Raw genomic sequence first — 13,048 nt, 5'->3', positions numbered from 1 at the left:
GGCAACCCTTCGGCATCCCTGGCATTAATGCAGGCATTATGTAATCTGCTCTTAAATATTTCAATTTTTTCGGCGCAAAACGCTAAAGTCGGTGAGTGTACAGGTTTAATGATGTCTGCTTCACCCCACTTGACTACCGAGCCTTCAACCTGTGCCATCTGAGATAGAATTGTGGCGTTAGATCTTTTGCTGATGTTGTATTTGTGCTCCCTCAATCTAATCCCTAAGCTTCTATTAGTAACTCCAATGTAGTTTTTATTAATGCCTAGTTCTTGGTTTTCATAAGGAATTTTGTACACTCCAGCCATTCTTTCTTTATCAATACGGTCTTTGTCGTTCCTTAATAATTTGTACAAGTTGGGAGCCCTCTTGAAAATTAACTTGGTATTTTTGCGAGCTGAGATTTCCTTCATGATAGCTTCTTTCTTTCTGTCATACGTGAACTTTGTGAATTTGCGGAAATCCCTTCCTTGAGCTTTTGTTTTGTTATTCTTGTAGTTTTTGATTAGTGTGGTTATCATATCCGCCCTGTACCCTAGAGTTCTAGCGATATGCGATATCCTGTAGATTTCTTTTTGTCTATCAACCACACTACTGCAGTAGAGAAAAGCCCTGCGAACAAGGGCACGGAAAGCAGCCATTTTGTATTGGTAAGGATCATTCGAACGCGATGGAATGTACAAAGGGCTATGCGTTGGTTTTACGTACACTTTAGTAATCAAATGTCCTTCCTTGAATTCGATGTCAATGTCTAAAAAATGTATCCGTGAGGAACACGTCTGTTCAATCTTTAGCATGAGGCCGTCATCGTTGTTGTTGATTCTATTAATAAATTCCTCGATTTTCCGGTCATTTTTCCATATTACAAGGACATCGTCTACGTATCTTTTAAAATACATAATGTCATTCATGAAGCCACAAATAACACTCTTTTCTAACCTTCTCAATACAAGTTCACACAACAATCCTGACATAGGACTTCCCATTGGGACTCCCCTTTTTTGTTTGTATTGACGGCCATTAAAAGCGAAAAAAGATTCATAGCAGACAAGGTTAGCTAGCTCTATCAAATCATTACTGTAATTTGCCAAACCTGGGCTTTTGCTGTGCATGAAATCCAAAAGCGCTACCTTGCATGACTCAATTTTTATAGAGGGGTATAAGCTCTCGTAGTCCATTACGGTTCCAACCTCATTATCCATTAAAATTAGATCTTGTATCTCATTAACCACATCCCTAGGATCCTTTGCCACATATACGTTATTCTCGAGCTGAGAGGTGAGAAACCTATGTAATCTCTTTTCAAGAAAAAAGGTTGGTCCTCTGCATCTTTCAACTATGGGTCTTACTTCCTTGCCCTCTTTATGGGTTTTGGCAAACGCAAATAATCTCGGCATACCTGGCCTAGGATTCCGACAATTTTTGAGAAAAGGTAATAAATTAGTGATTTTAGCTTTTTCAAGTTTCTTAACTCTTCTGTCGACGCTATCGATAATCTTTTCGTCAACACGCTCGCATTCGGTTTTCTTAATATAATCATCCAAAGCGTCATTATACGTTTGCCTTTTCATGATGACTAATGTTTTGCTCTTGTCCGCTCTAGTAGTAACCAAATCGTTTTCTCTAAGCCAGCATTTAGTAAGTTTGATGTATTTACCGGCATCACATCCTTTCCTCCAAGCCATCCGGTCTTTAATGACAGTTTTCCATCGGAGGTATTCTTTTTCTAAAGGATCTAGCCCAGATATTCCTCTTTCTATTTCTTGAATTGACGCGTCCCAAGAGTTTGAACTTTCAGGGACATAGTTCGGTCCCCACTTTAGAAACTCCATGATCTTCATCGGGACTTCTACCTTGTCCCATAATACGAATGTCGAAGGATTATCCTTAGTTGCTCTTGATGCCTGTTTTTTAAGGATCCATTTCATTTTCTTAATGTACTTATTCGTTAAATTCACATGTACCGCATCCGTTAACTTAACTATTCCTCGGTTGATATTTACCAACATTTCAGGATCCTCATTGTATATAACATTTTCTAGATTGATGAGCTCATGCAGGACACCATATTTCTTATTCCTAGCAATTCTAATGGACTTACGAAGGCACATAAGACAAAACTTAAATTTCAATGAAGCACATTCCTTAGGGATGCTGATCCTATAAATCGACATCGGAAATACCCTGCTTTTCAAACATTCTTTCAAAAACGTAAATTTGCATTCTGCCTTGACAAGTTTTAACGCAATCTTCCTATATTTCTTGTAATAATCCACCGGTGCCGCCATTTTAACATTGAAGTGAACTCACTCAGCAAAAATTAAATCACAAACAACCAAACACCTTAAGTTGCTGAGAAAAATTTAATAAATAACAAACGTTTTCAGCCAAATCTGTTGGCCATCATCAGGTTAAACAAATTCGAATGCAAACACAAAATGGAACAAAAAATTTAAATACAAATAAATAAAATAACGGATAAAAATATACATATAAGAAAGTAAAAATTAAATATAAATAACAAAAATATATAAAAAATATGTATAGGTTAAATAATAAACTACACGAAACTCTAATAAATGCAAGAAGTGCATTTATCAATAAATTATACGAAATTCTGACAAATACAAGATATGCAGTGATAACAAAATCAAGGCATTAAATTAAGAGCTATCAAACCTCTTAATTAAATATTTCCATGCCGAAGGCAACCCTTCAGCATCCCTGGCATTAATGCAGGCATTATGTAATCTGCTCTTAAATATTTCAATTTTTTCGGCGCAAAACGCTAAAGTCGGTGAGTGTACAGGTTTAATGATGTCTGCTTCACCCCACTTGACTACCGAGCCTTCAACCTGTGCCATCTGAGATAGAATTGTGGCGTTAGATCTTTTGCTGATGTTGTATTTGTGCTCCCTCAATCTAATCCCTAAGCTTCTATTAGTAACTCCAATGTAGTTTTTATTAATGCCTAGTTCTTGGTTTTCATAAGGAATTTTGTACACTCCAGCCATTCTTTCTTTATCAATACGGTCTTTGTCGTTCCTTAATAATTTGTACAAGTTGGGAGCCCTCTTGAAAATTAACTTGGTATTTTTGCGAGCTGAGATTTCCTTCATGATAGCTTCTTTCTTTCTGTCATACGTGAACTTAGTGAATTTGCGGAAATCCCTTCCTTGAGCTTTTGTTTTGTTATTCTTGTAGTTTTTGATTAGTGTGGTTATCATATCCGCCCTGTACCCTAGAGTTCTAGCGATATGCGATATCCTGTAGATTTCTTTTTGTCTATCAACCACACTACTGCAGTAGAGAAAAGCCCTGCGAACAAGGGCACGGAAAGCAGCCATTTTGTATTGGTAAGGATCATTCGAACGCGATGGAATGTACAAAGGGCTATGCGTTGGTTTTACGTACACTTTAGTAATCAAATGTCCTTCCTTGAATTCGATGTCAATGTCTAAAAAATGTATCCGTGAGGAACACGTCTGTTCAATCTTTAGCATGAGGCCGTCATCGTTGTTGTTGATTCTATTAATAAATTCCTCGAATCGAGTCATTTATTAATAGAAAATCGGGGAATTTATTAATAGAATCAACAACAACGATGACGGCCTCATGCTAAAGATTGAACAGACGTGTTCCTCACGGATACATTTTTTAGACATTGACATCGAATTCAAGGAAGGACATTTGATTACTAAAGTGTACGTAAAACCAACGCATAGCCCTTTGTACATTCCATCGCGTTCGAATGATCCTTACCAATACAAAATGGCTGCTTTCCGTGCCCTTGTTCGCAGGGCTTTTCTCTACTGCAGTAGTGTGGTTGATAGACAAAAAGAAATCTACAGGATATCGCATATCGCTAGAACTCTAGGGTACAGGGCGGATATGATAACCACACTAATCAAAAACTACAAGAATAACAAAACAAAAGCTCAAGGAAGGGATTTCCGCAAATTCACTAAGTTCACGTATGACAGAAAGAAAGAAGCTATCATGAAGGAAATCTCAGCTCGCAAAAATACCAAGTTAATTTTCAAGAGGGCTCCCAACTTGTACAAATTATTAAGGAACGACAAAGACCGTATTGATAAAGAAAGAATGGCTGGAGTGTACAAAATTCCTTATGAAAACCAAGAACTAGGCATTAATAAAAACTACATTGGAGTTACTAATAGAAGCTTAGGGATCAGATTGAGGGAGCACAAATACAACATCAGCAAAAGATCTAACGCCACAATTCTATCTCAGATGGCACAGGTTGAAGGCTCGGTAGTCAAGTGGGGTGAAGCAGACATCATTAAACCTGTACACTCACCGACTTTAGCGTTTTGCGCCGAAAAAATTGAAATATTTAGGAGCAGATTACATAATGCCTGCATTAATGCCAGGGATGCCGAAGGGTTGCCTTCGGCATGGAAATATTTAATTAAGAGGTTTGATAGCTCTTAATTTAATGCCTTGATTTTGTTATCACTGCATATCTTGTATTTGTCAGAATTTCGTATAATTTATTGATAAATGCACTTCTTGCATTTATTAGAGCTTCGTGTAGTTTATTATTTAACCTATACATATTTTTTATATATTTTTGTTATTTATATTTAATTTTTACTTTCTTATATGTATATATTTTATCCGTTATTTTATTTATTTGTATTTAAATTTTTTGTTCCATTTTGTGTTTGCATTCGAATTTGTTTAACCTGATGATGGCCAACAGATTTGGCTGAAAACGTTTGTTATTTATTAAAATTTTTCTCAGCAACTTAAGGTGTTTGGTTGTTTGTGATTTAATTTTGCTGAGTGAGTTCACTTCAATATATAGTTACAAAAAATGCCATAATTTTAATTTTTTACCATGAAAAATAATCTAGTTTTTTGAGTTTTTAGAGAATATTCAAATTAAATCGAACATATGCCTGACAAAAGTTGATATGATCGACATACGCATTTGGATGATTTATGGACGCCAACCTTTAATTGCCACCATCCATGCACAAAATGCGCATGTCCATCGTATCAACTTTTGTCAAGCATACGTTCGATTTAATTTGAATATTCACATTCTTTTCTTTTTTTGTGTTCCATTGGTTATTCAGTGTATTTCACCTGAGGAAGGACTATTTAACAGTTTGAAAACATTAGTGATAAACTGTATTATTCACAGAACACACCGGTAACAGGTTCTGGATAAGGTATATTTCATTCCTTATTTTACCGCTTTGTGCTTTTCATCTGAATAAAAGTTTTTCCATTTTTCAGATACTTCTATACCTAAGTTTCCCTAACTCAAGCTGGCCAGTTTTTAGTCCTTTTAAATTTCAGATTTCCAGATTTTACTGAATTTGTATAAAGCTATTCAAAGTCGTAGCCAATCTTCCTTAACCAATAATATTTATATTTTCACACTAATGTTTTCAATTCCTTGTTACTTTAACCAGGTTCAAATTTTCTACTTTAATAAAAAGATAGTGGGTGTTAATATTCCACTATCTTTTTATTAGAGTAGAAAATCAAAAGCAAAGATGCTTTAAATTATTTTAAAAACTGAATAATAAGTTTTAACATATAATGTAGTTCAGTTAATTGCCAAATCATACTAATTTTTCAAATTCAAAACTTATAAATCCATGTTAAACTAATAACTAGTAATTAATAAATCAAAATAACGTAAAGATAACGTATTGTAAAAATAAAGATCATATCAATGCTATTTTATTCGAATTTAGCAAATGTTTTTAATTAATCAAATTTGTGTTTTCTTTATTAGTAAATATTCCTGATATAATATGATAAATATAATTTCTTAGTGTTTCATGGACGGGAAAAAACAGACTGTAAGAGTTTCAATATTAGAAATGTCCTGAATAGCCATATGATACTTTTTAGAATAGAATACTGATATAGAGATGTAAATACTGCAAAATTCAAGACAGTGATACAAGCTTTTTTCTGCCCTGTTACAAATTTTTAAACAAGAATTTTATAAGGTATCAATTCTTAAAATAAATATAAATTTTACATTTCATAAGACATTCTTAAACTGCTTTAATCATCAGGTTCAGTAGATACATAACCAAACAAATTTCAATCAATATGTTGAATTATAATTTTTAATATTAAGTAGTTGGTATGATGATATACTAAAAATAATTAATTAATTATGTAAGGATATGCAAATTATGACTCGGGAACTAGATAAATTATAACTAGCAAATCAGTATCATTTAATCAGATAAACTTCTGAAAACATTACAGTTTTTAAAATGCCATGGTAAGATTTCAATAAGATGTTGACCAAGGAAAAAAAATGTGGTCTTTTACCAAACTCTTATGGATAAGCAATTCTGCATCTACTTGCCTAATTCTATACAGTGCATCTTTAATCTCCATTATATTTCATATTTAATATATTTTTTTCTTTAAATATTTTTATGTATAAAGTATCCCAAACATTTTCAAAAGTTTATGAGAGCTTTAATTTCCAGTACTCAGGACTAATACAACAGTATATAAACACACTAACAACTTGCTTAATGTTATTGTTAATTTTAATTTTTAGTGTTAATGTTAACACACAGATTGTGATTTTTATAATTGTTGGAATATTTAATTATTAACACATAGATGTGATTTTTATACTTGTTCAAATATTTAATTGTTCCAACATTTTAAAATTTAAAATTGTTCTATTAGCATTCTAATTTTTTTATTGAACGATTTGACCTAAAGCAGACCCCAATTAGGATCAATAGCATATTTATATTAAAATATATTAGCTGGTTTAATTTTGAAGGTTTTGTTAGTGTTATTTACAACTTGCTTATATATAAACAAGCTGCAATTTTTCTTAAAATGTTATTATTTCAAATTATTATCGAAGTATTTTGGTAAATGTTGTAAGTAATCTAATTGGCTAGCTGGAATGCCAGTTTCTGGCACAAAACAAAATGATTTTGTTCTTTCACCAAGCTGGCTAGTACAACTAGCATTTCAGACTGTCAAAACTGGATCCAGTAGTTTTAGTAGAAATTAAACTTAAGCAAGCTGATTATTAATTTTCTAGTTAAAATCTGCACATTTATAGTATAATGATAAAAACAAATAAAAATACTAATTTGTTTAATCTTCAATTCAAAAATTGTTCTGAAGTAATTTCATACAATTATCCACTAAAAATATTTCAAAATATAAAAACAAAGGATTTGTTAAGTATGCATTGTTAAAATAAGATATTTTAAGTTTTAAAAGATGAAGTAATGCCATTATGTAAACTCAAATGTATTATCAAATGTTTATCTTTTTATATAAGCACCTAATATATAATATCATACTAAGAGTCAAGTTTTGCCCAGATAATGTAATGAAAATACTGTAATAAGCATTAGTGACTCAAATAAACACTGTAGGACATGTAGCAATACATACAAATTTGTCTCTGCTATCAATAGTAAAAGTTGCCTATCAATAATAAAGAAAGAGAGAGGGTTCTACAATGAGGGTCCTACTTGTTTCTGGATGGTGGACAAAGATGTCATGCTGTTCATCAGGCAGACAATTTATATTTGGGTATGTAACTTTTTGTCAGTAAGTGTATACACTGAATTTTCTGCTTAAGTTTCGTATTTCAGTTTGTCTATCATGTTTCTGTTCTTCCATGTCCTGCCTGTTCTCCCAATTTGTCACCTATTTAACACATCTGTTCAATGATCACCCTGCAACTGGCAGAACACACATTACATGCTGCTATGTCAGATGAACTTAGCAACATGGAAAGCAACATGGTATGACAAACCAAATGGTCATCCAAAGTCTCTTTCATTTAATGCCCTAGCATGTGGCAGCTGTTATTGCAGCTCAGGGCAGCTGCACAAAATATTGAACGTTTTTTCATGTTCTGCCAAATAGAGTTGTCAATTTAATCATTTCACTTGTATTCTATGTTATTTATCCAATAAATATTGTTTCAATATTTATAGTCCATCATGGTGTTGCATTTTACTTGGCCAGCAATATATTATTTTTAAGTGTAACCCATCAAAAATGATGGGAGAATAAATGAAACTTCCAATGCTATGACCTAAATTAAAATAGCTGGGTCAAAGCATCAGAAGCAATTTATTTTCTTGAATGTAAATATATTAAAACACAAAAATTATTATAAATTTAACAGTTAATCATGTAATCATTAAAACTTTATAGACTGTTCTAGGAAAAATTTGAATTGGAGTGTACTTTCAACAGAAATGCATTATCCACCAATAAAAAGCAGTTTGCATAGAGCTACAGATGTACAGATAAGGGAAATTTTATTATTAGATAATTTATAATTAACTCTACTAAATACTAAAACAACACATACCGGTAATCTTGTTAACGGTGGTTTGCTGACATTTTTTCCAAAAGCATCTTCTTGAAACTGAATTAACTGAATTACCAAACTTGCAAGACCTTTATTAGTTGGAGGTTCTGCTTGAGTATACTACAAAATTTCATCAAATCAGTTAATAGTATTTCATAAAATGCAATTTTAAAACTCTTGTATATTCATTTAAAAAACATTAATATTTTATATTAATAAGAACAGCATTAATCATCAAATTATTTATTAAACTATTAATAAACTATAAAAGTCTACTAGATTAGGCAAATATCAATTTGAAATATTCTAGTCAATCTAATATTTGGATTATAATTTATATTAAAGTTCTTTAGAAATAGAAATTAAAATTTTAAATTAGATATTTAAATTCATACTTCAAAAGACTAAGAATTAAATCTATTTTAAAAGTTTCTTTGAAATAATTTAATTTTGATTTTTTCCTACATATAACATATGGGTTATGCGTTTTAAAGACAATCTGAAAGCAAATGCAGACTATGCATTCCGAGGATGCAGAATATGACCGAACACACAAATAAGATTCAAAGGAAATTAAAACAGTCTCAGAAAAATTTGAGATGAAAAATTATTATTATGGCAATAACTGTAAAAATATTACAATAAAATGTAATACAGTAGAAACTCGATAATTAATCATGTCCAGGACTGGGGGTAATGAATTACGAAAATTGACAAATTATAGAAAATTCCAGGAATAATAATTAATACACATTTTGAAATACTTTTGCAGTTTTAATTAACACAATACATAACTTATAACTTAATTTCACAAATACTTTTGGAAAACATTTTATTAAAGCTAAGAATATAACTTACATGCTTTAAATCTTGCTAAAATGTCTAAAAAAAATTGTTCTTTTGTCTTTATATGAGTGTAAATATTACATTTTAAAAACTGCATAATTTTTTAAACAATTTTTTTGCATCCCTTCATGATTGCAAAGTTGTGCATATGTCACACTGAGATTAAGTTTGGAATTTCTGCCTCATTTTGCTGTTTGTGCCACTCGATGCATTTTTATAACATTTCCTCAACTTCTTTGCAATTAAAATGTTAAGAATTAGATATATTATCTTCATCATCATCATCTTTATCCATTTCTTCATTTTTTACATTCTTGTTCTTTACTCATTCTATTATTTCATTGTTGTTCAAAATTTTGTACCCCAAATCTGAGTTATCCATTCAGCCAGTCATTTACATCACCATGTTTTATTTGAAAAGTGTCGTTACACATTTGAAAAACACCATCCAGCAATTGTTTGTTTTTGTTGCTGTTACTTCCAGGGATGGAGTCAGCGGTTGAGGAGTCAAATCTGGTAGTAGCAATGTTAGCGTGTTAAATGTGAGTACATGACATATAATAGTATTCTTGATGTTTGTATGCCAAATTAACTCACTGGTGTAAATTATGTAAAATCACAGTATGATGAAGATGAAAACATATATGAAATGAGAATAACAATTATAATTTTAATGAAAATAGTATTGGATATAGATAATTAAAAACAACCCAGAAGAGAACCAAAATTAGGAAATGGGAAGTGAGCTAATATGCCCTATAAAACAGAAGTGGTGGAGGTGGAAGAAAAGAGAGGAATTTTAACCAAAAAGATGAAAGGACTATTTCCCAAGGTTTTCTCTCTTGTTTGAATTGTAATTTTGGTTAATTGAGTTGTTTTGTCCATATAACTGCTCTTCAATTAAATTCACTATGAGTATAATAAGCCTGATTCATTGGTTCCCGTTTACTGCTATTGGGTTGTTCAGAAAGTAATTTTGTTTTTTCCACAGAAAAATAAATGCAATATTCTTATAATAAATAAATGTTTTATTGAATTATATATTGACCATTTGGTCAAATACCTGTTGTCATTGTTTCTGGTAGTAGCATGATTTCATATTCATAAAAATTTTGATTGTTGTTTGCAAAAAACTGATCCAAGTGATTTTTGACATTGTCATTTCAAGTAAATGTCTTACAATTAAAAAAAGTTGTATAGACTGGAACAAGTAATAATCTGAGTGTGCCCGATCTGGCGAATATGGGTGGTGTGATAACACATCCCATCTAAGCTATAACAGTTTCTGACGAGTGACCAAACTTGTGTAAAATTTGGCATTATCATGGTAAAACACCACACTTTGTTTGTTGATCAATTCTGGCCTTTTCTGTTTGATAATATTACTCAATTTGTTTACTTGATGGCAATACACTTTCGAATCAATTGTTAAATTGTCTGGTAAAAGCTCAAAAACAAATTTCTTTAAAATCTAACCATAGAAAGCATCTCTCATTAATAACATGTGGAACCCATATATCGAGCTTTGAAACGAAACCAATTCGTTTTAAGTAATAATAAACAATTCAATTTAACAGATTTAATCTCTTAGTGATTTCCCGTGTTGTTATACGGCAGATTGCTTCAATCAGTACCTTTATTTTGTTTTCATTGGCTTCTTTGAAATGGCCATCCAGAATGTGGTGTATCTTCGATATTAAAATTGCCAGAACGCAATTTTGTAAACCAGTTTTGGTACTGTCTTTCTCTCAACACATCTCCAAACATATACCACAATTTTTCTCTTATTTGAACAGCATTTTGATTTTTTTAGTTATAGAAAAGCAAAATATGCCGAAAATGATGCTTTCGATTTTTCATATTTGATGGGTCACCAAAAAAAAACAATTGTACAGAATCAAACAAAATTTTTTACAAATAAGCCTTAAAATGTCAGCTGTCGAAGTATATAATGAAAATGTGGTTTAAAATAAAATTGGCCGGTAAAAATACATCTAATTCCTCTAGTAATAAAAAAAAACGAAATTACTTTCCTGAACAACCAATACTTTTTAATTTGTTCATCAGGTAGATGTGAATAAAACTCTACAAAATTTTACTTTTTATTGTAACTCAAATCTTTTTGGGAGGAAAAAAATCAAAAGAATGAATTAACAGTATAATGTAAATAAAGATTATAAACATTAACAAAACTAAATTTTACTTATTTTTATTTTTAATTCTACATTAATTTATGGGTCAATAGCAACTGAATTGTGAAATTTTTGCATAATTTTTCAGTTGCTTCATTTTTGTTTTTCTGGAGCAAAACAATGATTCAGTGGGCTATAAATAACATTGATTTGGATCCTCAAATTTTTCTCTGTCCTCCATCAAGAGAAACTCCAGATCATCTAAATCATCTAGATTTTTTGGTTGAGAATCAAGTGCTATTCATTTTCAATTTTGCATGCTAAATAAAGTCACAATAACTTTGCATCCAACATCATACATTTTATAAAATAATTTCACCCCAAGGAATGTTGTTCCCTGTATAGAAGAATAAATTTTCATATTTTTGGGAGATTTCAGTAATAATTCATTTGTTACATCAAAAACATACCTAAATTGTTTTGTTGTTGTATTTTAAAACAATCTCCTCTGTGAAATGAGATATTCTTGTTACTTTATGCCTTTTTTACAGTTTTGAGAATTCCATCCAGAATTTCCATTTCATGTTCAGTCTCATCAATTTCTGAATCAAAAGAAACTAATGACCAATAGGGTTGGCCTCCATCTTTGTGTGGTAGATGATTGTGTAGACAATAGATGGCTTTGTGTGGTACACACAGAAATTTGCCCACTTCTTTCATAACCTACATTCAGTAGCACACAAGTTCTCATGATATCATCAACATCCAAACATACCATGCATGTTGTACAGTACATAGACATGAAAAAAGTAGACATAGCATGTATCTTATTTTTTATTTATATGCTGGTTTTTTCATTTTAGTAATACTAAAAGCATGTATCAAAAATATACCTTATTTACATCCATTTTCACAATGATGCAGAATAAGCACAATTTAATCACTTTTTAGCAAACATGTTTCAGATAACCTTCCATTATATGCATAAATGTCATACCCTTTTAATAGCTTTGACAGCTCTTATGATTTTATGATATTAGAATTCTACTGTTGGGTTAATTTTTCATTTTTTTTCAAAAAGTTCACAATTTGAAAAATCAAGATTTCATATTAGATAATCTGAATTTTCTTGAATTTTTATTTCTTTAGCAATATCAAAAAAGTTTCATAACAATGATTCTTTTGATACAAACTATTTTTTTAATTGGCAGAATTTTTCTACACTATTTCCAGAAAACAAGTGAAGCTATATCACAAATCAAATGGCAATACAATATATATTATGTTTGATGTTAAACATAAAATTCTATCCAACTACATTAAAAATAATACCACAAAGTTTTCAGTGTCAGATTTAGAAATTAATGGGTTCAAAACATCCTTAAGTTTCTGTTACTTGTTATTTTTTATTGAATCTTTTACTATATTTGTTATCGCTTTAATCTCTGAAGTTGTTTGGGGAAGGTAAATACTTTCTTTATGAAGCATTAGCTATTGTAAATTAAATAAATACATAACTGAAATGATGCGTCAAACAACTACAAATCAATTACTATAGTAAAATCTTATCACAGTAAATAATAAATATTCGAATGAATTTTTTCTTGTAAATAACACAAACTTTATCAATATATAATACTCCATAAATCTTCTTTTAAGAAGATTTATGGAGTAGAGTATTATATATTGAGGTTATAAGGTT

At 30.9% G+C, this 13,048-nt stretch overlaps 1 protein-coding gene and 1 long non-coding RNA gene across 2 annotated transcripts in view; one reads left to right on the top strand and one right to left on the bottom strand.

Moving 5' to 3' along the window:
• LOC136983275 (uncharacterized) overlaps positions 1–13,048 on the top strand; it is a 168,946-nt gene that overhangs the window by 85,575 nt on the left and 70,323 nt on the right. The gene's annotated exons all lie outside the window — the stretch shown is intronic.
• The window catches only part of mor (SWI/SNF- related protein mor), a 112,602-nt gene that overhangs the window by 82,250 nt on the left and 17,304 nt on the right, over positions 1–13,048 (bottom strand). The window contains 1 exon segment of the mRNA XM_067279982.1: positions 8,369–8,488. Coding sequence (XP_067136083.1) covers positions 8,369–8,488 — 120 coding nt within the window.

Source organism: Centruroides vittatus, unplaced genomic scaffold (assembly GCF_030686945.1).
Source record: "Centruroides vittatus isolate TY-2023 unplaced genomic scaffold, ASM3068694v2 contig_879, whole genome shotgun sequence".
Lineage (NCBI taxonomy): Eukaryota > Metazoa > Arthropoda > Arachnida > Scorpiones > Buthidae > Centruroides > Centruroides vittatus.
This window is presented reverse-complemented; position numbering and strand designations above follow the sequence as displayed.